At 49.7% G+C, this 26493-nt stretch overlaps 2 protein-coding genes and 1 long non-coding RNA gene across 9 annotated transcripts; 2 read left to right on the top strand and 1 right to left on the bottom strand.

Moving 5' to 3' along the window:
- Window positions 1–5566: 5566 nt before the first annotated feature.
- LOC130517783 (uncharacterized) lies at window positions 5567–14154 on the top strand. 4 transcript variants are annotated; one of them, XR_008947808.1, is made up of 3 exons: window positions 5567–10493; window positions 10619–11374; window positions 12743–14154. It is a non-coding gene; the product is annotated as an uncharacterized LOC130517783 (long non-coding RNA). The 4 variants fall into 4 exon arrangements; XR_008947807.1 differs by having other exon boundaries at window positions 5567–11374; window positions 12743–13071; window positions 13164–14154; XR_008947809.1 differs by having other exon boundaries at window positions 5567–10878.
- Window positions 14155–14888: 734 nt separating this feature from the next.
- Window positions 14889–19208, top strand: LOC130517782 (alpha-synuclein-like). 4 transcript variants are annotated; one of them, XR_008947805.1, is made up of 7 exons: window positions 14889–15169; window positions 15531–15689; window positions 15783–15812; window positions 16184–16326; window positions 18462–18533; window positions 18631–18846; window positions 18885–19208. XR_008947805.1 is itself a non-coding variant. In XM_057019904.1 (6 exons), exons 2-6 carry the CDS (start codon window positions 15569–15571, stop codon window positions 18646–18648), a joined length of 384 nt encoding a protein of 127 aa, XP_056875884.1. In that variant the 5' UTR covers window positions 14889–15169; window positions 15531–15568; the 3' UTR covers window positions 18649–19208. The 4 variants fall into 4 exon arrangements, 2 of the variants coding, with proteins under 2 accessions (XP_056875884.1, XP_056875885.1); XR_008947804.1 differs by having other exon boundaries at window positions 18631–18852; XM_057019904.1 differs by having other exon boundaries at window positions 18631–19208.
- A 930-nt stretch (window positions 19209–20138) lies between these two features.
- Window positions 20139–26493, bottom strand: nop14 (NOP14 nucleolar protein homolog (yeast)). The gene is made up of 19 exons (XM_057019899.1): window positions 26316–26493; window positions 25812–25994; window positions 25042–25176; window positions 24774–24915; window positions 24547–24695; window positions 24286–24423; window positions 24079–24201; window positions 23830–23961; window positions 23426–23753; window positions 23219–23349; window positions 23061–23146; window positions 22838–22973; window positions 22387–22488; window positions 22149–22302; window positions 21912–22071; window positions 20967–21114; window positions 20775–20893; window positions 20543–20698; window positions 20139–20461 (listed from the first exon to the last, which is right to left on the bottom strand). Exons 2-19 carry the CDS (start codon window positions 25992–25994, stop codon window positions 20365–20367), a joined length of 2619 nt encoding a protein of 872 aa, XP_056875879.1. The 5' UTR covers window positions 26316–26493; the 3' UTR covers window positions 20139–20364.

The raw sequence follows: 26493 nt of genomic DNA, 5'->3' as shown, positions 1-26493 counted from the left end.
CATGTGTGCGGCAGGTCGCCGCTCGGCCTCGGCCGCCCCCGACCTGGAGGGCTCCGTTCCCTCCACGAGGCTGGCGGGGCGCCGCTGGTGACGCGGTCACCTACTAGAGAGGCGGAATAACGACAAAGTCGTGCTGCTGGTCTGGCAGAGGAACGCAGAGACGATCCAGGGAAACCGAGTCGGCATATTTGCTCCCCTCCAGAGTGTCTCCGGGGTGGACGTAACGACGTCCGCTGATCCCAGATCCAGTTATCAGGAGATCTTTGCTGATTATGGATCCGAGCGGGAACACGCGGAGCAGCTTAGCACACATCAGAGGAGCCTTTGTGGCGTCTTGGACGTGCGCGTCCTCCAACCTGCAGCTGCATCGTGCAGGAAATGGGATACGAGTGTGATATGAGACAAGTGAGATTATTACGACTGAGTGTGCACGTTTCCATATGTTTGTGTTTTAACCTCGGAACGCTCCGTCTGTCAGTGGTTAGCGCCGCACGTTAGCCTCCGTCACAGACTCCCATTCAGGATAGCCGTCGCTAGCAGGTCTGTGTCACGCCATGGCGGCCTCACGTGGGGCCTCAAAACCCTCCGGAAGTCAGCGCCTACGGCCGTGCGCGTGACACGGACGCACGCCGTCGGGCTCGCGTCAATGCTAGCCGCTGCTCTTAGCATCAAAGCTGCTTTAAATCAGGAACGTTGCACGTTTGTTCACAGGTTTATTACAGTCTGCAGCTGCTGCACATGTTAGCTGCAGCGACGCTCTGTAGCGACGCTCCGCAGCGACGCTCCGCAGCGACATTCCGCAGCTGGAGGAGCTGAGCGTCTTTCTGTGTGGATGAGATTCAAAGAGACAACAGAAAATAAAGCGCTAATGGAACGCAGCTCCGGATCTCTTCCCCATTCCTGACCCTCTATCACTTCCTCTTTCAAGCTCTCACCTCGTATCCCGCAGCCGATACCTCGCACATTCCCTCCCCCCTCTTTGCCGGACGGTTGGAAACCCGAGCTCTCGCTGGCTACCTGGGGAGATGCAGGAATCGCGTCGAAGAGACGGAGCTGTTTCTTCCCACACTCTCCATCACTCCACCTTATCCCGCTCTTCCCAAGCGCGGCGCCCGTTCCGTCGGCACAGCTAACCTTCGTAATTCCGCGCGGATAAATAAGTAAAGCCGAAATGTCGGCCGCTGTGGTAACCGGAGCAGCCACGGGACATCAGATATCGCCAGGAGGAGCTGACCTTTTTCCACGGGGAACACAGGAGGCGGCCGAGGCCCGACGCTGTCGGCTCAGGTTCCAGCCCCCCCTCTTCCCTTTGTGCCCCCCCCCAATTCAACCCAGAGAACCAGAACTGGAGCTGTTTTTATTGCCCCGGGTGGCTTTTACACACCTGAGCTTTACAGTGGGGGGGAGGGGGAGTGGGGGAGGGGGTGATGGGGGGGGGGGGCACCTAGCTGAGCATCAGCACATTCAATCAAGGATCACCGACCGTCTTTTAGAGTCAACAGGTGGCCTCCGTGGCCCGGTTGACCTCTGACCTTTGTTTGGCGGCGCAGGGAAAAGAGGGCGGAGCCTCGTTGGGATGACGGTGAAGTCGCACCTGTTTAACATCAGCGGGACAACGAGCGGAAGCATGTGGACGCGGCTCTGCCCGTCAGGTTACCGCCGGCACGCGGCTCGTGCGTGAGCGCGTGGTCGTTGTCGTGGGCGTGGGCGTTGTCATGGGCGTGGTCGTGCTGGAGCTGCAGGAACGATCGCGTTGGCCCATCAGGAACATTCTTGTTGTTCCGACTTCCAGAAACAGGCAGCAGCTTCCATAAATCACCTTTACACGGAAAAAACGGCACTTCCTGGTCCGTTTCTCCAAAAATCGTCGTCTCCACGGTTCCCTGCGCCTGGCGCCACAATCTGAGAGGAACATTGCTCAGATGAGACGATCCATCCCATAAACAATGGTCGGCAGGACGAAGTATTGCGGAGCATTTTTGAAAACTGTGTCTGGTGGTGGGTCTGGTAGTGGATCTGGTGGTGGATCTGGTGGTGGATCTGGTGGTGGGTCTGGTGGTGGGGGCGGGAACATTCGGACCCCCGGCTGCACCAACACAGCTGGAACATTGGAAAGAGATTTGAAACAGGAACTAAGAATGTGGACGCGGACCGGTGGGAATCTGTTAGTTCAATAACTGGGGGGTCCTCGGAAGTATAGGTAAATCTGCAGTGTCCTGTGTATGGAGGAGAAAGAGGAAGAAATGTAAACAGTGTGTGTGTGTGTGTGTGTGTGTGTGTGTGTGTGTGTGTGTGTGTGTGTGTGTGTGTGTAATGACAGTTCATGTTTCTTGTTGTGTTACCCAATCTGCTGTATGCTAGTTTAGCTAATCCCTTCTTAGATGAACACCTGAGGCGTCGCGTGTGTGACACCTGTTGTTCACCTGTTGATCACCTGTTGTTTACCTGTCACCTCATCACTCAAACAAACATGGCCGACGCTCGTCCTGGCGCCTGACTCTGGAGGCAGCGCGGCGAAGCCGACCCTCCGCCACCACCGACAGCTGGGGAGTGGAGGGAAAGATGGCGTCCCCCGTTCTGAGGGGGGGTTTTACAAAACAACGTGTAAGCAGGGAAACGGTGTGTGTGTGTGTGTGTGTGTGTGTGTGTGTGTGTGAAGGGGGGGTAACCCGACACCAACATCCAAAACTACTATTGGGAGCATCAGCAGCCCCACATCTGCCCGGGAATCTGCTTCCAGTTTCAGTCAGTTATTTTCTTTGTCAGTGTCTCTCACTGACACCCCCCCCCCCAACACCCCCCCTCCCCCCAACACCCCCCCCCCCCCCCCCGCCATTCACCTGTCAGAGCCGGAGTCATGACAGAATGCACAGGCATCTGAGCTAATGCGTGTCAAAGATAATTGAACGCTCGTCCAGTTCGGAGCGCCGGCCCCGGGTTGTTGAGTTCAGCTGTGATTGATTCCCCCCCCCCCCCCCCCCCCCCACACACACACACACACACACGCTGGAAACGCATCAGAAGACAAATTATTTCAGACGGTTCTGATTCTCCGGGACGTGCTCGCGCTGATAACTGGGATCGCAGCACTCTTTCCTTCCCCGGACGCCACAGGCGTGACGCCGAGGCGCCTCTGTCGCCCTCTAGTGGCGGACAGCAGTAACCCGATAAGCCCCTCCTCCCCAAGGTGACCTTTTCTGTGTTCCGGCTCCTTCGCTGCAGTTTTCCTCCCTGCAGTCAGGCCCGGCTGGCTGCGGTCGGACCCGAGTGGGAGGCTGAGCGGCGGGTCGATGACACGGGGGGGCGACGGAAACCTCGGAAAACAAAGGCGCACCAACATCTTAAACGCCGTGCGCCATAAAAGCCTGATTAGCTACTGGTGATGATCATAAAGTCGGTCTAGACTGTGACTCCGCTCAGGCACAAGTGGGACTTTACGAGCTTTTAATGCGCCGTTAAAACGCACAAGAGCGGCGTTGAGCGGCGTCTGCCATCCCGCTGCCGGTTATATCATCTTTGTTTTTATGAATAATAAAAAGCTTTGCACTTTTCTGTTTGCTGATGTCAGGGGAAAGTATGCGGCTGGTTTGTGAGCGAAGTCTGGGTCAGAGTCGCGAGTTAATTAAAGCTAACGCAGGAGACAGGAGCTGGAAGGTCATGCTAGCCCTTTAGCTTACTTTAGCTTACTAGCTGCTCTGGGTTTGTGTAAAAGTGGAAGAGGACTGTTAGAAAAGCAGCTTCTTGATGCTAACGACGCTGGTTTAATGCTCAGTGGCACCAAGTTTAAGCAGAATTTTTACTGCTTTAACTGTTCGTTCTTTGCGTTCTCGGCAAGCAACAAGATGGCGCCTGACTCCGCCGACGCTTCTTATCAAACACATCCAGCGAGTCTGTTTTGTCTACTTTTATTTTTATCCGCACAGTCATCTCCCAGTTCCCTTTCCGACTGATACCGATTAGCATCGTTTCCCTCACGCTGGTCAATGACTGGAATGGTGATCCGCCGACGTCTTTTGTGTTCCGGTGTTGCAGCAGTCAGTGTGTGTGTGTCTGTGTGTGTGTGAGCCCTTGGGGGTCGATATCGACCCACCCGTGTGCAAACACCTTTACTAGCAGGTGAGGGGTTCAGCAAGAATTAGCAAGAAAGGCACTAAGCTAGCTGCTTCGATGTCACGGGACAGAGCGTGAGTCGCAGAGTTGCACAAGTTCCCCAAACAATGACTTTGACTTTCCAGAAACCCTGTGTGTGTGTGTGTGTGGTGTGTGTGTGTGTGTGTGTGTGTGTGGAGGTCCTGTTTGTTTCCGCAGCGCTCTGCTGCCCGTCTGCTTTGTGGAGGAGCCATTAATGCAAACACGCGTTCCGCTCCGGAGCAAATAAAGCGTCTATTTTTGCGTCCTTTGCTGGGTCTGCAGGGCCGCCTCCCTCCCCCTCCCTTTGATCTTTTTCTGGAATCAAATGTAATGATTGTGGCTGCCTTTGAAATCTGGAAGCACGCTCGTCGCCACTCGTTTGGAGAGGTCCCACGAGTGGCTCTTTATTCTGAAGAATCATCGCCATGGCATAAAAGGACTGTATATACCATTTATATACAGTAATAACATACACTCCCTGTTGTAATAACACCAACAGACAGAAGAATTACAGTAGGTAGAAGCTGTTTATAGAGAAACAGGCAGATGTCAAGACTACCTGGAACAAAGAGGGAATACTCAAGGAAATCCGTTCATTCCTGTTTGTGCAGGGATTAAATGACGTGGATCCCTCACCTTGTTCTTCAGGAGGCTTTAAGGGGAATAACGATGGGAGCATTATCATCATTTCAGTGTCTGTGTTCAGGATCCAACGGGAATTAGCCGCTGGTTCGGCCGGTTTTTCGGCCGATATTTTATTGATGATTTAAGGCCAATATTTGATGTATTTCCCGGAGCATGCGGCCGTATAAGGAAGCTCCGCCTGCTGAGATCATCAAAAACGCAGAAATCCTGAAGCCTCTGGCCACGTTCAGGAAGATTCCTCACGGCGTAAGCCTCCGAGTCAGAAAGGAGAAAATAGCCTGAGATTTAAGTAATCATGCGCAGTAACGCAAATAAGCACTTCTGGTCTGCTGGGAACGCCAGAAAATGACACATTCAGAGGTGTAATTACACCTTTTGCTAAAATAGACGGTGATGGAAGATTGAAGGAATGACTGAACGGCTGCCTGCTGCTATTTGCCTGTAGCTAACGTCGCTTTCGGAGTTCCTCGGGGGCAAAACTTCACTTAGCCTAGCCTAGCCTAGCTTAGCCTAGCCTCCTCTGCTGGTTCATTCAGGTGTTTCTTCTCTGTGTGATTGGATGTGGCGGCACTTTGGCTTTGCATGCACACGAGAACCATAATTCTGTCGGTAACCATGGTTACGCCTCGAAAAATTGGCCAGATGAAGTTTAAAAAAGAGCGTGTGAATCTGTTAGCGGCATTTGTCACGATGACGTGCGCGGCCCTGGTTCGCACGTGTGTCAAACATCTACAATCCAAGTTTACAACTCCAGCTGGACAAAGACGCTATTATGGCCGACGCGGGGACAGAAAAGACGCGAGCGGCTGATATTTCTGTTTGTTTAAACTTTTTAACTCGCACTCAAACATTCATTTGGGTTTGCGGGATGTTCGGTGACGGCGCCGCGGCATCGGGACCAGATGGTCCCAGTTAGCGGACCTGCTCGGAGCCGTCCCGGCTCTCCCGTCTCCGTGTTTTGTCCCACCGGCTGCAGATGTTCCGCTCGTTTGACTATTTCAGGTATTTTTCACGCGGTCGGACGCTGACGAAACGGGTCCAAACCAGCCGCGCTTGTTTAGCGAGGGCGAGAGAGGGAGAGAGAGAGAGACGGCCCCGTTCCCAGCTGTCGCCCACACGTGGGACTCTTTCCCACTCCCGACTTAAAATAGTGCATGAGGGCTTTTCAATTACACAGGCCACACTGGAAGAAGGGGCCCAATCATAAAACCAGACTGTTTACCTCCTCTCTAAATCTCGCTCCGCTTTGATTAAGGGGGCAGAAGACGTCTGGGAAGCTCCAGCAGGAACGCCGAGGCCAACGGGCGAATGTCGGAAACACCAGGGGAAAAGTGTCGTCCAGCTGTGACCCCGGACCTGCCGAGCATCCGCCGAGGTGGCTCTGCCCGCTAAGCTAAGCTAAGCTAGCAGCGGAGGTTGTGGAAATGGGCGGGTCAACCTGCCACCTCGCCGCGTCCCTCCATAAACGGGGGACGTCTCCTCCGCCTCTCCGGTCATGTGACCCTGCAGGCAGGACGGCGACGTGCCGCTTTAACCTCGAACGAGCGGCTGAAAATAAAAAAAAAATCCCAGAAGTTGCGGAGGGCAAACTTTTCCGCCGACGTATTTTGTTTGTTGTTTTTTCGGAATCCTTGTTTCCGGCTGCGGGTTTCTGCATAAATCATCGGTGCTCATTTAAGTGTAAATCTGATTTTGGTTGATCTTTAATTCAGCAGGTCAACCTCAGCATAAACACGCCCGTCTGATCTCCTGCTGCTCCCCGGAGGCTCGGGGGATTCTGCGTTTTAACGAGCTCCTCTTGGCAGGAGCGGGATCATCCCTAATCAATATTTCAATGCATAAATTAACATTATCCAAATGGATGGTGCGCGTCTGCATCCCTAAATGTTGTTTATCAAAGCAAAGGTCACTTGATGTATGTCTCTGTCCAACAGGGGTGTCTTCCCGGGAAAGCGCTGTAGCATCGATCCTCCCTTTAGCTTAGCTTAGCCGCGTCATCGCTAATAATGCATGAGCAAATGTTTGCGTTTTCCTGCAGGGGAACAATACGGGAATGTTTTTACAGGTGGACGCGTGTGCGGTCCAGCCGGGAGAGCAAACGGGGATAAATAAGAGATGATACATCATCGGCGCTGCGGCGCGCTAATCAAAACATCGCGCCGGCGAGGAGCTATAAAGTGCGGACCAAGGGAGGTGGCGGGGTCCTCTGGTCCGTTTGGAGACCGTCTGATGGGTCTGAGGGTGAAGGACGCGGGTTCGTGTTCCAGCGGCTCAACACTTGGGGCGGATGCAGCCGGGCGTTGCTGCTCGTGTCTGGAAACTCCCTCGCTAAAGCGGGTCAGATGTAGCAGATGAAGCCAAACACGAGGTCCAGAACCTGCCTCCGGTTTTCTCTACGGTCCCGACCACGTTCTGAAGAGCTTTCTGGCTAAATCCTGGGACAGACGACCTTCGACTCTCCCGTGTTGTCACGGGTGACCCAATCAGCTGTCAAACCTCAACGGGACCAGAACCAGGAGCTAGTCCAGAGACAGGAGCCCTTTCTGGAGAGCTCCCCTTCGGGGTTCTTACTCATTCCCATGGAGCGAGGCTGGAACCCCGGCCATCGGGAATACTGCAGAGGGAGGCATCTGTCAGGAGACAAAGATGTCCGCCGAGCTTCTGGCAACAGTTGCTCTGCCACACGTGCGGCGGTTGCAACAGTTAGCATCGTCAACAGTTAGCATCGTCAACGGTAATTAAGCGGAATCGGCGCCGCGAGAGGAGCTGAATCATGTTATCGGCCCGTTCGGTGCTCCACACACGCCCGCTCCGAAGGAGGAAGCAGATCTGACGTCAACCACATGGAAAAAAAAGTCTTTCGCAATCACGTATTACGTCAAGTTCTTCTTCTTCTCTTTTCTTTCTGCCCCTCCTGGTTTTTTGACAAACATAAACAAGCGCGGTTCATTCATGAATCTACGTCTTTGAGTAGAGATATAAGTGCAGCAGCCGTGAGTCAGAGCCGAGGGACGCCCTCCTTTATCTGCCATTCATGCCCTGAGGAGTGCTTACTCCTCCCAAACACTGTCGCCATGGCGACACACATTGTGGCGGTAGACGAGCCCTGAAGGTGTGCTGCTATGTGTCTTTTTCCTTCTCTGCCCAAGCAGCCTTTGAACTTTGACAAGTCAGCAGATAAGGGGTTTCCCACTTTACTGCCCCCGGTCGCCGTGGCAACATTCCTACAAACAGAGGATCTCCCAGGAACTCCAGCAGGCTTTCCCGCCGTGTTTGGTTGCTATAGCGCCGGCTGCCAGTCGGTGCGTGCGTGTGCGTGGGAGGCGGGGGTGAAAACAGGTAGCGCGCTACCTGTTAGCTCCTGTTGTGACCTCGGTTAGAAAAAGTGCAACATTTATACGCAAAGTCGACCTTAGAGCGCTCATGCTAAATGTACAGGCTGAGACGCTGTTAGCATTAGCTTCTGTCCCAAACGTGCACAGGTGACTTTCCAGTCACAGTTTTACACCCGCTCACGCGTGATATCCGCGTCGCATCACCATTTTAGCGTGCCACACGTTAGCTAGCGTTCGCGAACAATGCTGCTATATGCAAATGCTTGAATCCACGCACGATATCCTTACGCGTGCTAAATTTAACACGACGCGTTTCACCCCGGGCCGCTTATTTATGCAGCCCTATAAAAATGTAGTAACGTTATCTTCCAGGCGGACGTGCGCGTTATTCCGCGCCGTGTTTCATCAGATTTATGGACGAGTCGACACAAACGAAGCGCAGTCGTGACTGACAAATATGAACTGAAATGATTTACACCCCCCCTCCCCTCCCCCACCTGAGCGAAAGTCGGACTCCTCCAACCCAAGTGTGCACGCTCCAATGTGTGCGCACACATGTTTTGTCACGGTCACTAGGGAGGCGAGAGGCTTGCAGCCGTTCAGCGCAAACACAAACCAGGACCATCTGCAGGCCTGGAGCCCCTCCAACAGCAACACCAGCGCACGCACACAAGCACGTCCGTGCACGCCTGACATGATATCATGGACTGGGTGTCAGCGGCTGCAGCACCTCATCTCTGGACGTAGACGTCCGCGGCCCGGCCCGAGGCAGATGTTCCGCACATTGCCGTAACCTGGAGGCTTCAGCTGCAGTCGGGGCTGCGCGATGCTGCTCGGTGAGCGGCGCGAATCGCCTAATCCTCCGTCGAATCGGGGGGCGTTCTGTAAGCGTGCGGCCTCCGTGCGCGCCGCCTCGGCCCTGGTTTCCCTGTTGTTGTTGTGTTGTGTTGAGGAAACAAGCGGAGCGTGTTGTTATGAAGCGGCGGAGCAGCACGCCAGAGTGAAAATACCTCCTTCCCTGCCAGAGATTTTTGTATTGGAAACCACAAATCCATGGCACAGAACCATATAGGCTTTCCTCTCGCACCACTCGGCTCGGATTACTCAGGAAAATGCGTGTGCGTGTGTGCGTGTGTGTGTGTGTGTTCTGGGTGCGCTGCTCTGCCCAACATGCTTTTGGGGCTCTCATTTGGTTTCAATCACGACTGTAACCGAGTGTCTTGTGGATTTCACAGCGGGAAATCAAAAGCAAAGATAAACGACCTGCACCAGGTTGCCATGGCGGCTCGTAAACATTTGATGAACGCACTGTCGTGTTTGGGCTGCGGAGCGTTTTGAGGCTCTTTGGCGGCGAGACGGAGCTCCAGGTGAATTCAATTGGTGGAGGAGGTTGGAAAGTCTTCCCCTCGTGTGCCTGAAGTCGTTGGAGTCTTCGCATGCTTTCGATTTTCTCAGGCCCGGCGGCCCGACCGCGGCGCCGCCTGCTTTCATCGTGTCGAGGAGGAAGACAGGCTATGCTAATTAGGCCTTTCAGGTTGTCCTCGTCTTCCCCGTCGCTCCACTCCTCCACCAGACAGCAGCTGTGTAAACCCAACGCTCACACATCCGCGTTCCTTCCTCTTTGGTCCCGTTGAAGCCGTCGGCATAATTAATAGTCGCGCCGTGCGACTCGGTTCTCAGGATCTTGTGATGAGTCACGCACACCGCTAACACACGACAATCTGGGTGGATCTGTCGTTAGCTTCTTCGCCAAAACACCGATTTTTGCCCCCTGGCCAATCTTGGAGTTTGCTCTGCAGCGATCCACAGTCGGATTCCCGCCGCGCTCCCAGGTGCCAGTGTGGCTTCGGTCCCTGTTTTCCCAGGTGGGTGTTGAGATGAGTCACCAGACGTTCTGCAGGTTCTTCGGGTTTTGCTGCAGAGGAGGATGCAGAACTGCTGCAGACGTGGAGGTCTGATAGGAGGAGGACTGGGACCTGGAAGAGGGACGGCTCCAAACACGGTGGCAGGTGAGGCCTGACGCTCCGGTGAAGGAATTCCCTGGACTTGTTGCTGTCCTTCGGTCGGCAGTTCAGCGTCTGTGAGGCCTCCCGCGTCAGATCCAGGGAACAGCTGAACGTGTTCGGCCAAACGTCTCCCACAAACCTGATGGGGTTGCATCATCCCCCTGCTGTTAGCTCATTATTTACATTCTTTATTTGTGCTCACAGAGAGAAGGGTCCAGGTCCCGTGTGCACGTTCCCCGGTCTCCTCCAACACTCCACAAAACATGCACAGTGATCCGAGGCTCTGGATCGCTCCGGCTTGAGTGTGTGACGGCCCGGCGAGCTGTCCTGGGAGTATTTCTGCCCTTCACACGATGAAAAAGTAGACCGAGGGGAGGTATTTAGTTCCTCTTTCTGCTCCCCACCCCTGAGATTAAAGGCATCAAAGCCAAAAAAAAGAAAAAAAGACTGGTTTCTTAAAAGGAAAACATGTCAGCTAATCTGATCTAATGTATCTTCCAGGCAGGCCGTGTCCACACGCCAGTGCCAAAGTAAACCCTCCTCTTTAGGCGAGCTGTGGCGCCACCTAGCGGCCGCCGCTCCGCGCCCGCCGGCAGCCCGGTCGCACCACGTTACAAGCAATAGCTTAATGCAACAAGAAATACATGTCAGATTTCACTTTCACCTCCACGGGAGATCTGGTCCAGCGCCACGAGAGCGCCGGCACCCCCACCGACGGCGGCCGGAGCCAGCAGAAGGTGTCGGGCTGGGAGAAGCTCCAGGTGGGAACCATCAGCGCTGCTCCGGGGAATGGTCACAATAAAAGCAAGAGCATCTGGATCAGAGCAGGGCTGCGGGGGATGTTCACGTGTGAAACCAGAAAAGGCTGCAAACACGGCAGTGAAGACGACATGCGAGAGGTGTTGGGAAATGTTTAGGTTTGGGAGGTGCCGGTCCAGTTCCGTCACTGGGGACACTCCCTAAAATTACTCTATAGTGAATAGGAAAGTGAATGTGTAGGACTGGTTGTATTAGTAATGGTAGAAAGCTCGTGACAGGAAATGAAAAGATCAACTTTACATCGTCCCTTTGACTGCCCTTTTTTCTGCTTTGATGCTTTATTCTTGGGTGAATAATCGGCAGAACAAGAATCCAAATGATTCCATCTTCACTTCTGGCTGCTGCGCCCACCTTCAAATTGAAATATTTCTGCCTGCCAACGCCCAAGGAGTGACTAAGTAATCAGTCATCTCTCCTCCGCGGTCTGCCAAGTGTCTGGTGAGTCAAAGCGTGGACACCGTCCAGGCGAATGCAACCGGAATTTAGAGACCGTGAGCCATTATTTGGACAGCAGGGCCACTAGAAACCATAAAATATGTGGTAGAGCTCAGGAGAAACTCCAATATTATGGTACAGCGTGAGAAGGAGCGATTTAATCTAGAATCTGGATATAGCAGGTAAAGCAAGGTGACGGTTTCCGTAATTAAAGGTAATAAAAGCGCCTCAAGGCGGCGCAATTACGCATGGAGATGCGTGGAAAGCTTTGTGTGTTTGGGCTTGCTTTCCCATATTTGCTCAGATCATGCGGTTGAAATGATTAGGGTTTGGGGTTTTTTTTCTCCTCAGAATCTTTATCTTGCTATTTATCAGCAGCTGTTGGTTCATCTGTGTGTTTCATCACTGAAACCGATAATGGCAATAAAAGATGAAGTAAAACAAACCGAACTGCTCCCCATTTCTCTACTGGGCCGTCTTAAATCGGTCCAAATGTGGCTTCTCATGCAACTGTGATGCAGTCAGGTTTAGATCTGTGTATCAGAGTGATCGATGGACGTTAATATTGCTGCTTTTGGTCAGGTCAACGGGTTCGTGCAATACACAGATCCGCCAGAAGGCGGCGGTGCAGCACCCGCAGCTTTAATGCCAGAACGTTCACTAATACAATAAATCATCATTTAAGTTCATCATTTAAGTTCATCTTAGTGCAGATTAACAGTTTGACATTCTGAAAGTTTCGGGGTTTTTTTTAAATTAAAGGAGTTATGTCCTCTATAGGTGACAAATTAAAAATGGAACTTTTGTATTTGATCATTTAAAAGTAAATGCTGCTTCACCCCTTTAAAAGGATGATTTGCATTTGGCAAACAGCTTGTATGATTATACTTTCTTTTCAGGCTATGATAACCTTAAAATATAATGATTTTTAGTCTGCTTTTATTAACTTGGGAGTGTGGCATTTATACAAACATCGCAGTGTGTGGATCCCCCTCCACGTATGCTAGGCTAATGATTCTCCATCACACCTGGAAGCCTCTAATAGACATAAAGAACTTTAATTCAAATTTTGGTGTCGGTTTACATTACTCACCACTTATAATCTCTTCCAAATCATTTTTAATGTATGAAAAACGCAGAGTAGACATTAACAAATTACCGGCTGATTGGCCCATTATTCTGACTTCCATCAGGCGATATGTGTTAATTATAAAACATTTGTCAGCCACACAATGATGAAAAGATGGTGTGAAACTGTTGTTAGCATGGAATCTATCACTTCCTTTAATTGATCCTTTGTGCTGCTGTGCTCCTTTCACTGCCTGTGGTTCACCAGCACACCCACTAATGAGCTCGTCCTGTCTCCTGCAGCTCGTTATAAATGACTGTGGGCCAGCAGAGCCAGGCAGGAGCAGCCCCGCCAGGCAGGAAATATCTCAAAACGACCTGCGTCTTCATGCAAATCTCAGCTGTTGCGGCCAGAAGCGTTTGGGTTTATCGTTTCTCTCGCATTCTGTGGGTTTGGCCAGCTCTCCGATGATGGTCCAGCTCATTTGCCTGCTGTGTTTCAGTAGTTACATGCAAAGAAAAAAGCTCCCAAACGATGATCTGCTTGTGGTGACACTGGAGGGCCATCCTGGTGGCCCACAAGAGCTTCTTTCAACCTCAAACTGGCCCCAAGAACAAGAACCTGTGGAAATGTAATCCAGCCATACTGTGTAATACTGTATAATATGCTGTATATGCTGTTAAATTTAAAGTTCTGAGGCAAAAATCTCCTCTTCCTTTTCAGATGTTGTGTGAGCTGAGAAGCCTCTTAATCTTTAATTATCCGCTAAACTGCAGGTCAGGTTTGTGGCAGCACAGTGTGTAAACCTAGAAGATGGTTGGTTATTCAGTTCCACCTCGACATCTTATCTACATCTGCTTTATTCTCAAAATCTTTTGTCTTTCTATCAAATTTCCAACCGGAGAGGCGCCCTCTAGTGGATGTGTTGCAACTCAACAAAATATATGTAATTCGGACGGTATTAGTGTATGTAAGGGAGATTTATTAGTTTATGTTCTTATCCGTGTATTGAAATTAAGAGATTCTATGAGCCAAATGTTTAGCTTCAGCAGCTTAACAACAAATCTATCACTAACGAACAGAGAATTAAATAAGCTACTGAGTTTTGTGTGTTTAAGTGGATTTGATTTGTAGCACCAGATCATTCTCATTTTTCTAGCTCAAGCAGAAACCGTAACAGGAGGAAATACAGGCTGTTTTTTGTCTTTGGGACAAGCTAAAACATGAGCTCGAGCTGGGTCTGCGCTGCAGCTGTGCTCCCATGTGTTTAAAGTAGAAATGTTAATCATTTTTAGACAGTTTCCACTATTTTCACTATCCAAATGAGGATTTAGGCTAGTGTGCTACATCTACAGCCACATGGTTGCAGGACACGACAATCACAGATTTAAAAGTATATTTCCAACCAAAAGTGATGTTTGGCTTTATTTGCAGCTATTCTGGACCAACTCAAGTTGGACCAAGATGGTGGAACACTGCTAGAAAATCTCTGATGGATAGAGAAACTTTACTGTCGTCTCTCGCGCCGTCCCGTCAAATTTCCTGTTTCCAGCTCGACGTGATTCAGAGTCAATGTGGAAACAATTCGAAAAGCTCTTTTCAGCCTTTTTAAAGCTCTCCTAGAAATACCCATTGTAACAGTTATGGGATGTGGATGCTGGACCCCGGCATGACCTTGCAAAGCTGCATTAAAGACTCATTATTTATGAAAGAATTCATCATTTCTTTAAACCATTTTCTCTAGTGCGTTTAGTTTCAGCCAAATCAACGTTAAGCTTGCAACAAGAGCCCGCGGGAGCCCAGCGTGAAACGCTGTACTGTGTCAACACCTGAGCTTTAATTAAACATAACATAATCCATCATTTAAACCATAGCATCAGTAAATACAGCCAACTGTGCGAAAGGGGAAGGAAACGAAACAGCAGTCTGAAGCTGCCCCCTCATAAAAGGACGCTGACACCTGAACCTAAAGGAATAATCCCAAACTAAACATCCAGAATCACATCATATCACACTTCCCCTGGTCTTTCCTCCTGCTTTATACCAATAACAAAGTATGAAATGCCACATTGGGCACCTGTAAGGTGTGTGTGTGTGGGGGGGGGGGGGGGGGGGGTCTCCGAAGGCCCTGTCTACCTCTGTGCCCCTGGGGTCCAGTCATGTGACTCGGACCCAGTTTGACTTCAGCTGAGAGGATTTCAGGTCGGTTGTGGGTGGATTTATTACTCGCTGCTGAGTGGTTTCACATGGTGATTTAAAAGAAGAAAACAACCCGCAGCTGTTTAACACGCCGCTGGCACGTGGGGGCACTAAATTACCCGGCGGCGTGACGTTAATTACACGGTCAGAAGCCGGTAGTTCGGCCGCGGATGCGTCTTTTAAAGACCCTGCTGCGAGCAGCCCACGCGCGAGGAGCGACGTAATGCGAGTGCACGTGAGAGGGAGAGAGCGCGCGCGACTATCTCCCCCTCTCGCATCACGACGTCCAGCCCCTCATCTGCTCGCGCCCCATCGTCACGAGACGTGGGAGGCGGCGGTCCAACCTGTGGAGCGTCTTTCTGTCCGCCTGTCTGTCTGACTGCCGCGCACGCACGCACGCACGCACGCACGCACGCACGCACACCTTATCTGAAGTAGTTGTAGAGACACAACAGGTCCGCGGAGGAGGCACCGCTGTCATCCCGGAAGACTCATCCGGTTTCTGGCGTGGGGGAAGTTGAACCGAGCAGGTGCGTGCGTGCGTTTCATTTTAATGAGTGTTTACTGTAGTTGTTTTTGGAAAGACCCACCGCGAGGTGTCAGTTTTAAATATCAAATATTGTCAGTCACACCCAAACATCATTTGCCTCTTTGTTACTCACGCGCCGCTTTGGTGTTCGGGACTGAAACCGAATCCTACAGGTGGGTTTTTGTTTGCAGGGCTGCATAATCTGGTATCAAGTGAGCTTGACAAACCTGTCACAGAGAAAAGTAGGGCGGTGGCACGAGTGTGTGCGTGCGTGTGTGTGTGCGTGTGTGCGTGTGTCTGCTTTATTACCGTGCGCTCCTCCCGTGCGCCTTCTCATCGCGCCTCTCTGGACCCCCTCTCAGCCGTGTGCGCCTGTCATCTTGGAGCCAGCCGAGCAGCCATGGACGCGTTCATGAAAGGTTTCTCCAAAGCCAAGGATGGGGTCGTGGCAGCGGCGGAGAAAACCAAGCAGGGAGTGACTGGAGCCGCCGAGATGACGAAAGACGGGGTGATGTTCGTCGGTAGGTGCTGGTCGTGGTAGTGTTCAATCGGATTATTCCTCCTTTGTCCTGTCCAATTCAGAGGAATTAAGATTCACCTGTATCTGCTTCCAGGTACCAAAACGAAGGACGGGGTCACAGTAGGTAAGAGAAACCTAAAAATGAATCCTATAATAACAGTTTTAAAGCCAAACAACAGCAGTGTCGATCCGGTTTAACCCCCCTGGATCAGCTGTCCTGGAGCTCTAAGGTGTCAAACCTGAATGACAAGATGAGGAATCTTTTATTTGCCTCCATGGGGGCCTGGGCAGCCTTCATCCCTGGCCCCACAATGTGCCTTTATGGAGGATTAACCTCTGACATCGTGCACGAGCCGCTCTGGGTCGAATGCTACAGGAAATATCCGTGATGGGGGGTTTTGGGGGCGTCCTGAACGTGTGTTTTTTTTAAACGCTGGCTCTCGCAGGTGTGACGGCTCTTTGGAGATTTCCACTCATCTGCTTCCTCCTTCTCAGTTGCAGGTAAAACCGTGTCTGGCGTGTCCCAGGTGGGCGGAGCCGTGGTTACCGGAGTGACCGCCGTGGCTCAGAAAACCGTGGAGAGCGCGGGGAGTATTGCCGCCGCCACCGGGTTGGTCAAAAAAGAACCAGGCAAACAAGTAAGAGTGAGAGGGTGAAAGAGGAAAGGGGATTTCATTTCACCTGGACACCATTTTGTCTTCTGCTAGCCTGTTAGCTGGTCAGAATAGGCTCTAATTAATGCTAATGTTAAACTCAGAGACTCAAAGAGTTCAGGTTAGTTTGTTGCATTTTCAGTTTGAAATTATCTTTCTTCCCCCTCGAGTCATCAACCGGACCCCACCGGCCTCATGAGAGGGGGTGGGGGGGCATCAGTTCGCTCCCTTCGTCTCAAACAGCACGTAGACATAGATAATGATGCGTTTCCTGTGTTTATTCCCCCCCCGTTAAACGCCGATAATGACTTCAACTGCAGCCACATTCATTCCTGTTTTTATCTGACCGTTGATGTCCCGACCCAAAGGGAGCGGCGGCGTCCACGTTCATTTGTCCCGCGGCTCTCCGCACGACCCACGCCTCCATTTCACCACTGTCTGACAGCCATTAGTCGTCAAAATGGGTTCCTGACCTTGAGTCATTTTTCATCACTTCTCACGTCTGGCGCCTGTTTGTTCTCAGAAAATCAAAGCGGGTTCATCCTGTCGGCTCGATACCGCTCGATCAGGCCGTTGTCTGTCCCAGAAGGTAGAAGACAAATGATACAGTTAAATATGAGAGATTTCCACTGGTGACCGGACCAGTGAGGCTGCTGGGAGAGACACCAGTGCTCCCATAACCTCGGCCTCACACCAGTGATTAGCACCTTTGACCACCAGTAGTGCTGTTGAGCACACCCCTGTTTTATTTTGATGTTTGTATGGGGGGGGTTAAATGTGGACAGTCATTATTGATCAATGAGAGGAGGATTATGGGGTGTCGATGGAAGCAAAGATCCCCAAGAGGGATGTGATACAGGACACCAAATCCACCAGGAAAACTAATAAACAATCAAAAACTGCACGTCCTCCTGTTTGCTTCCCAGCAGCCTCTGCAGTTTTATTGTTTATACAGAATTTGAGCATAATTAGATAAAGATCCTGCGGGGCCGGCTGCGTTTGCTCATAATCACCCCGTTCTCTCCCGAGACCTGTGTAAGCAGGAAATGATGAGCCAATCCTGGATTTCCACGGCAACACAAAACACTTGTTGATCATTTTCTGGCTGGGGGTGCGAGCAGAGGTGCTTACTTCCCCTTAATTAACGCAGACACCAGAACGGCGCTCGAGTTTGATTTAATCTTCACATCTTCATTAGCAGCTCGGGCAGGTGGACGGCTAATCGCTACGTTAGCCCCGAGGAACAGAGAAGCACGGACGGGGCTCCGCCTGGAACGTGACGGGCGCTGACGGCTGTAATCCTCCGACAAACGGATGCGATGGTGGATAAAGTGATGAGGAGACAACGGAAGGGCAGTGGAGTAAACATATAAATCCCAGTATTCCCAGCAGGGCCAGCAGCAGACAGCGTTCCTCATTTAGTCGTCATTCCCAGGCGGTGCTGCCATTAAACATCATTAATATTGAGTTTGTTTAAAAATTAATGCCAGGTGGAGGGCGCTCCTCAAACAGTGTCTGCTGCGTCTGACACGTGCACGCGCATGGATGCTGGTTCTTTGTCCAGCTGCCAGGTCAATTATCGAGACACCAGGACGGTGGCGCTTAAAAATCTTTGGTTTTTCAGCGTCTGTTGTTGACTTAAAGGTTTACCGGTAATGTTCACGTGCACCTTTGTGTGAATCTGCGTCCGTCTCTGCTGTGGCGAGCAGACGGAAGCTTGACGGGGGGGTGTGAATACGCCAACCTCCTTGCAATATCTGGTGTCAGCCTCCAGCTGCCGGGTCACGCACATGGTGGCCGCCTCTCTTTAGAGGTCAGTTCAAAGGCACGGTGTCAGAACGGCGCCCCCTGCCTGGAAAGGGAGATAAAGAGCAACGTGTCGCCGGAGTGCCAAAGTGATGTGAAACTGCAGGGGGGACCGCTTCCGATACAACACAGGGCAGAGAGTGGGCGGGGCCAAAACAAAAACTACAAAAGCAGATCTTTTGTTTCATATCGCTCCTCTACCTTGTCTTTTTCGCCTTAATACACCACAAATCACCCAAATCCACATTTTAATCACATTTAGTTGCCTTCAAAGTAAGAATAAGCACGTTTTTCCTCTTCTGTTGGTTCGCCAGGGCGACGACGCCGCCGCAGCTGAAAACATGGCAGAGTCACCAGACGTCACGGATCCGGCCGAAGCCACAGAGGTGAGACTCGCAGCAACGTATGAAGCATTCAAACTACCGTCGGTGACGTCACCGGCCGAGACGCTGACATACGTGTGCGCCCCCTCTTCCCCCTCAGGAGGACGCCGACGACTGAGCAGCTTCACCATCGACGACTGCTAAACATTCCATGTCGCTCTGCCAAGTCCCGTCGTGCCTCATTTCTGGTCCTCGTGAGTCTGTGTCGATGTGTCGTCCTGGTGCGTTCGCTTCACTGTTAGAGACAGATGTGCTCCGTGTGACTGTGTGTCGTTCCTAAAGCGCTGTGTGTGTGTGTGTCTGTGTGTGTGTGTCTGTGTGTGTGTGTCTGTGTGTGTGTGTGTGTGTGACCAGCAGCCATCTATAGTGAACTGTCATCAGTGAGAACGTCATCTGCTCGGGTGTGTTTGTCTCCCTGTATCTCAAATATGAAAACCAGAACATCAAAGCACCAAAGTGTCTGTCCGGGATGAAAGACCAGTTTCAAGTGACCATTTTTATCCATAATGAATCTCTATTTTTGTCTCATTGTATATTTTGTGCTGGAATTGAAATTGTTGAGCTGTTTGTGTGTTCACACTGTATTTTTATGTTAAATCTGCCGGAAGTGGACTCTGAAAGCAAGAGCATGTAAAACCACATCAGAGCTAAGTGTTTAATAAAAATATATGAACAGGAGACTTTGGCCTTTTTCTCATTTACATCATGATTATGAATTCTGCATCTGAGGTTTTCTTTTTCCCCTAGTTGCTATGACAACATGGACTAGCTGAAAATACGTAAGGGTCTAATTGTTGCACAAGTCTTGTTGATACATCAGATTATTAAAAAACTGTAATACGTGTCATGAGGCAGCCAGGCACACGTTCCCGAGAGAAAGAGCTTTTCCTGTAAGAAGCGTTTAAAATTTCACCCTGTGCGTGATGCGGACAGATAACCTCGCCTGTGGGCTACAAGAAAACACGCTGGCCTTGATGGCACCGAGTTGAGAGTGAACAAACCTTTGTGCCAGCAGCCGAATACAAAACTCAACATTCTTATTCACTTTATCCTTTTTTCCCTTTGAATTTAAAGAAAACCCTTCAAATATTCAGAGTGTAGTGTTTTTCCCACAGGCCACCGTATGGAACGGCAGCTGCCTGGAGGTTCGGGCACCTCCGTGGACAGGCGTGATGAGAAAAGCTCCACGCCAAAGTTCTTGCCTTCGTCGTACGTGAGCGGATGCGAAATCTCGGGTTCGTACAAATAGTTTCTGCATGAAACGGCTCTGATGAAATGTGAGACGCCCTTGTTTGTTCCTAATGAATCCCGCCTTGAGAGGCCTGGATTCTCTCCCAATTCCCTTTAGTTCCTGCTCCTCTGCAGGTATGAAGACTTTTTTGTACCCTTCAGAGACTTTAAATACCTATAACGGCACCCATGAGATATTTAGGGTCAGTTCTATTTTCTTGTTCTTTGAACGCGAAGCTTTGTCCTTGTAATTTATTGTCTAAACCACAATTGTCGTGCAACACGTCAAGGTACGAACTTGTCTGGTGACGCCACGACGACAGAAGAGACGGTTTAAAATAGAAGAGGCACAACTCAGTATTAGCATGTTATCAGCACTGGGATTTACAAACAATAACTTTATTACGGAGCCTGGGAGACCGATGCAACAATAAAAGAGATTTAGGCTGTGATGGATGCTGGGGTGGTTGTAGACTGAAAAAGCATCAGTTAATTACACTTAAAAAACAAAAAAAGTTCAGTTCAAGATGTTTGAAGGCTGATTTCTCCTCCGGCTGTTTAAAAATGTAACAGGTGAGGGACAGATGGGTGGAAATATGTATGTTTACTTTCTCTTCTTCCTCTTCAGGGCCTTCCACTCCCCCTCCTGAGAGGCCAAACTTCCAAAGAGTTCCTTCACCTTCCTCTTCCTCTCCGTATCTCTGCAACACAAAGATAAAACAAAGTTAAGCAGTTTCCACTTTGCCGTTTTGACGAGGATATTCACGGTTTTCCTCTCGCACCTCTGGACGACCTCGTTGAGCTTCTCTCTGGCCAGGAAGCGCGAGTCCTTCCTGAGCTCCCTCAGAGCGCCCTTGAACTCCTTCTTGTACTTGTGCTTCAGTCGCTCCTTCTCCTTCTCCTCTCTGGTGCAGCCGCGCTTCTTCCCATAATCCAGCCTGAAGATGAAACCTTTAAAATGGCGGCAGCGGCAAAATTGCATGTTTCAGCTCTTAATAAAAGATCGTTACTCACACTTCCACAATCTTTGGAGTGAGCAGCTTCAGCGGGATGGGTTTCTTCTTCTCGAAAACCAGCCGAGGGTGAGCGACAGGCGCGCTGTCGATGGTCTCCAGGATCTCCTTGTGAAGCTCCTGTGGCAGAAAGCAACACGTAAAAACAGAGCCGAGACATGTCTCGTTGCGATAAACCACCTTTGGCACCGACCTGTAGAGCTGCTGGTATTGTTTGGGCCGTCAGGTGTTTGGAAAGCAGCGTTTTTATTGGCTGGAGGATGACAGTGAAAGATGGCAGGTCTCTGTAGAGCAGAGAGCAGCGCTTCACCAGGTCCAGGCAGATGGAGAGACACGTTAGCCTTAGGAGACACATCACAAATCCAAATGAATGGACCAAAGTTTCACAAATACCAGAAAAACCATGATACAGCAGCCTTTGCTGTGCAAAGATATCCAGATGGGTGGATCCCAAACGTGCTCTTAAACTTAATATGTTCTTTTGCAAAAGTATCTGATCAAACATACTTCCCTCCGCAGATCTTCTCACTCATTTGCGGGTCTTAATTTTAGCACTATTAAAACTGTACGCGATCACAAACTGTGCACGATCGCGGTCCACTGAAAGCCTGTTTACCAGATTTGCTGCGTGCCCACACACCAACTGCTGTGTGAAATCACGCTGGCGGCTCATTAGAATCACACCAGTGGACGTGTCAGCGCTGCGCTGCGGCGTGCAGGCTGCACAGGTAAACACAGGCCTGCCTTTGCTGAGGCTGCAGCCGTTAAGGCACATCTCCATCTCTCAGTCCTTAAGTGGCATCGTTGGTTTTTAATGGTGAAGGGATTCATCCCTATTACTGTCGGGTGTAATTAACCCGTCTGCTTTATTGTCTTCTTCTCTTTCTCAGAAGCTGTGTGAGGACAAAGGGATCTCTCGTGCTTCACCGCCCTCCCCCTCATCCATGCTAGGTCTGTAATTGTCACCCGGTTGTTCTTGCAGGATCAATCCCGACTGCCCAATTAAAATATTGGAGTACACATTCTCTCTGTGCAGAGTTAAGACCTTCATCTGATTCTGCTGCACAGCTAAAGAACATAAGAGAGTGAAGCTACTAAATCCAGACTCAAACAAGAGTGAGGAGTGAATATTTCCTACCTGTGGTGATCCCTCTCCAGGTCCGTCTTTAGGTCCAGGCTTTGGGTGGCAGAGAGGGGAAGACTTTTCTTGCTCCAGGTCTTGCAGGACTCCCAGTCTGACAGCACCAGCAGGTCAGTTAATTTCCCCGTCGCCCTGAAAGGCGGCACCAGAGTGTAACCTGCAACACAAGAGGTTCATCAGCGCTGTTTAACCCCCCCCACTCCCCCTCCCCCAGTGTTGTGCCTGAGCTCATACCCAGAGTGGTCTTATCCCGCACCGCCAGGTGGAGAATTCCCAGCAGGAAGTTGATGAGCTCGGGCAGAAAACGCTTTGAGAAGGAGACGTATTCCACTGCCAGACAGCACAGCACCAAGCCTGACGTCACATCCTGGAGTGACCTCACTGGACACTAACAACAAAACACACCTCTTTATTTCAAACACCAATGCTGCCAATCGAAGATGTTATTCATAAGGCGATGAGTTGCGTGTACCCTGGTGAGAGCCTGGCTGATGTAAAGGAGGGCTGGAGTGGTGACAGGGTGTCTGAAGTCGGAGGTGGGGAAAAGTAGGGCCGTCACCTTCAGATAGATCAGCTTCAGAGACAAAAACAAGAACGTACAGCTGAGTTTGTGTCATCCGTCACACCCAACAAAGACAGCAGAAGGTTGTTGGCTGAGAAAACGCAGACGTGTGCAGAAGGAATTGAAGAAACCTGTACGAAATGACGAGGAGGAGGATTAGTTTGGGCTGTAGTTGTTTCCCGCAGTTTCACTGCAACATTCCTGAGAAACGAGTATTTTTGGCCTCAACGTTCACAAAGATCTGCTCAGTCCTGCAGGGGCCGTTTAATGAGCGCTCACTCGGCCAAGCATGTAAAAGAATACCCACCCTGGTGAACATTCACATAGTTGAATACATACTGAACGAGCTGATAACTCATACCATGTCCAGTGACGGGAAAGCAGCGCGCCCTTTGACCTCAAGCACTTCCTCCATGCTGTGAGCAGCGTCTCCCAGGATGCTTTGCATGGCTTTGCACGCTGCTTCTGGATACATCTGACACAAGTTGTACAACTCTCTGGGAAAGCAAGAAGAAGCAGAAGGACGTAGAGGCTTTATTTATTTTAAGAAACAGAATTAAATGGGGGCAATCCTTTTAACTTACGGGATGAGTTTATCTACTGTGGTAAGTTCAGGCGGAGTCCTGGAGGCCAGATCGCCAACATACTCCAAAAGGAAGCCAAACAATTTCTGAGAGAAAGATATTGAGAGTTAAACCTGCCCCAGAAAAATATAGTTGACATAACATTAAGCGTACTTTACCTGCAGTTTGAGCTTATTTCCCACAGCCAGACTCGGGTGGTTGCACTTCAGAGTCCTGGCCAAGATGAGGCGCTGGTTATCAGGGGTGTGGTTACACAGCAAATCTTTCAGCTCACTGAAACTCTCCGGAGCTACAAACAAGAACAGAGGCCACAGATGATGGACGGCACAAACATGAACTCACTTTGTCTGTCTGTGTGTCGGTACCAGCAAACGTGTAGGGAAGCTCAGATTTAGCCGCCTCTTGCTGGGCCTTTATCTCCTCCTGGCTCAGAGGTTTGGCACTCGTCTCTTTAGCTTCAAGCTTTGGTTCTTCATCCTCACTTTCATTCTCAGACTCCAGGTCCGAGTGTCCATCTTCTTCTTCACTACTGACCCCCCCCTCTTCTTCTTCTTCTTCTTCTTCCCCCTCCTCCTCATCTTCTTCCCCCTCCTCCTCCTCTTCTTCTTCCCCCTCCTCCGTATCACCATCTTCCTCATTATCGTCTTCCTCTTCATTATCCTCCTCCTCTTCTTCAATGTTCCATTTTCCATCCTGAAAACACAAAAAAGCACATTTCAGACTTTCGAAATCAAGTCATTTCACAGCGTATCCAACTCGTCCATCTTACCTGATAAGCCAGGGTTTTCTTGTCGTCATTATCCAGGATGAAGCCGTCGTTGAGGTCGTCAGCAGACATGTGAACCTGTTGCTGTGTGCTGTTGCCAATTTCGTCTCCCATCATCCTCCTCAGACGGTCAGCCTGGAGGAAATGCAGAGCATTGACAAAGGTAAAACCGGATGTGGTGGCGATACTGGAGTTTCAAATGTCAATAATACACATTTCAGCTATTCATTACAGCGAAGGGAAACATATCACCTCTAATTTCTGCAGCTTCTCTCTCTCCTCCCGGGCGAGCTCTTCAGGAGTTTTCAGCTTCTCCGAGGGCTGAGCCTTCATCTCGAAGCCGAGCTCCCTGACCATCATGTCGTACTCTTCCAGCTAAAATAAGCAGAGAGCCCTAAGATATTCGAGGCCCTGTCGCAGATGGATCAATGTGCACATTAATGATCAAGGTGTTCCCACCTTGGGTTTCTCCTCTGGTTTCTCATCAGATTCAGCTTTAGGGGCCTTCTTCACCATCAGTGCCTGGATGCTCTTCCACTCTTTATCCAGCTGTTCTGTTAACACCTGTGCTTCCTCTTTCTGTGCCTGTCGCTCCCGCTAAACAGGGGACAATACGAAGAACGGCGTGCAAATGAAATACATGTTATTAACAGAAAACTTGGGACACGAAACCCCCTTTAGCAAAAGAATTGAGTCATGAAGCTCTGTGTTACAGCTCACCTTCTCCTGTTTAGACTTCAGGATGAGCTCTTCGATGAGCTCCTGTCTTGATTTGGCCCTCTGACTTCCATCTTCCTCCTGCTGATCCCCTGATGTTTTCTTCCTGAGTAGGCCCCCTCCTCCCCCAAAGTGGGAGGCAGTCATCTCAGCTGGATGAGGAAACAAAATCATTATTAAAATTATTAGGAGGCTTTTGTGATCAATCAAAGTAATGACTTTGGTCTTACCTGATAATAAACCTTTCTCTTCTGATTCATCGTCGCTGTTCACAAAGTCGTTGAATGTCTCCATTTTGGCCAGCGACTGGCCAAAATGGGTCAGCTCCTCATCCTCATTCAGGTTGAAGACGTCCTTCTTATCGTAGGAACGCTGAGTGAAAAAGCATGGCGTAACGACCCCGGTAGACATTTGTTAGCTCACTGCTGCAGTGCAGAACTGTTGTGCTTTACTGGTGTTTTATTAACCTGTGATGATATGAATGTGTACATCACCAACCTTTCTCTCCATCGCAAACCTTTGCAAGATTTTGTCTTCTGGCGCCATCTTGGTGTCATATTCTCCAAAACGCCTGTCAATAAATTTGCTGGACTTGTTCTTCTGTTTGTATTCCTTAAGAAGCGTTTCCTTTCTCTAGAAAAAATGAGGGAAAAATTAGTCTACCTATACCCACTAACTCCAACACACATACGCAAAGTTCCAACACGGTAGAAAACAATTATTGAAAAGGGTCAAATTTAATAAATGTAAGAGCTCTTTCAAAGCTGTTTGACCAAACATTCAAATCAAATGAACAGTGAAATGTTTACATCCCTACATAAATAACAGTAACTTGGGGAATTCAGCATCCATGTGAGCAGATCGTACTCTGATCTTTACTTTCTGCTCGCTCACACTCTCCTGCAGAAGATCCCTCTCCCAGCGTGATGCTGTGAGCAGCAGACCTCACAACAGAATGTGTGTTAAAAGAATGAGGAGTTGTGACCCGTGGATGCCAGATACAGACATGTATCTGCTGAGTTAGTTCACTCCAATCACTTCTTTTAAACTGTGTTAGCTACAACTTTCCAGAACCATGTTGCATCTTTAAAATTCTACTGATACTCTTCATAGCTTAAATAAACTTGATGACAGGTGTGTTTGTGTTGTATCTTTAAAGTTTCAGTGAACATCTTTTGAAATATTGGTTATTCCAGTTGTTAGATTATTTTTCGGGAAGTGCTTTTAATGAAGAGATTAAAAAAAGCAAGTACATTGGGTGATCTTACTTTTGTAATGGCTTTAGATCTGGAGACGCCAGGCAGACCAACGTCATGCTTGACTTTCCTGCCCAGAACGTCAAACTTCTTCCTGTTGATCTTAACCTCAAATGGGTTGTTTTTTATCTCAGTAGACGTCTTGGCCTTTCGGACCTTGTCAGCCACACTCCTCTTCTTAGTTGGCTTCCCCATCTGCAATCAGTAATTTGCTTTTGAGCCAACTTAAATACACAGAAAACAGACTTGTTACATTTACAAAGAGATTGTCACTATCTGCATTCTACAGAGTATGTTATTGTGTTTTTACATTTCTGTAGCCAGTATTGTGAACACCTATTACCAGCTGGTATGGCATGTTTACGTATGTAATGGTATATCAACGCGTCACAGTTAAACTCGATTTTTAAAAGATCAAACTGATTAAAAGGGCCATTTACATTACATGTTGTAATTCTGGTCATGCTAAAGCTAACTAGCGTAAAACATTTGTACAATCATTCTGATAGAAATTACCTTTACTTTTTACTCCCCCACGAAAATCACCCGGGTTAAATCAAAACAAAAGAAACCATGGGACTCTCATAATAACATTTAAAAAAGAATAGCTGTTGTATCCACGTTGTTCCCCAGAGTTTTCATTTCCAGCGTGCAAATGACTGATGTCAGAGTTCAAAACAACGACTCAGACAAG

Source organism: Takifugu flavidus, chromosome 20 (genome assembly GCF_003711565.1).
Source record: "Takifugu flavidus isolate HTHZ2018 chromosome 20, ASM371156v2, whole genome shotgun sequence".
NCBI lineage: Eukaryota > Metazoa > Chordata > Actinopteri > Tetraodontiformes > Tetraodontidae > Takifugu > Takifugu flavidus.
Note: the sequence above shows the minus strand (reverse complement) of the source record. Positions and strands in the feature narration are given on the sequence as shown.

Excerpts from the sequence above, each read along its gene's own strand:
- LOC130517782 (XM_057019904.1), top strand. The coding sequence starts at position 15,569 with ATGGACGCGTTCATGAAAGGTTTCTCCAAAGCCAAGGATGGGGTCGTG. Across the intron at positions 15,690-15,782 it reads AGACGGGGTGATGTTCGTCG|GTACCAAAACGAAGGACGGG; the intron begins GTAGGTGCTGGT and ends ATCTGCTTCCAG. Across the intron at positions 16,327-18,461 it reads AAAAAGAACCAGGCAAACAA|GGCGACGACGCCGCCGCAGC; the intron begins GTAAGAGTGAGA and ends TTGGTTCGCCAG.
- nop14 (XM_057019899.1), bottom strand. The coding sequence starts at position 25,994 with ATGGGGAAGCCAACTAAGAAGAGGAGTGTGGCTGACAAGGTCCGAAAG. Across the intron at positions 24,696-24,773 it reads AGAGAAAGGTTTATTATCAG|CTGAGATGACTGCCTCCCAC; the intron begins GTAAGACCAAAG and ends TTCCTCATCCAG. Across the intron at positions 20,894-20,966 it reads CAATACCAGCAGCTCTACAG|GAGCTTCACAAGGAGATCCT; the intron begins GTCGGTGCCAAA and ends TTTCTGCCACAG.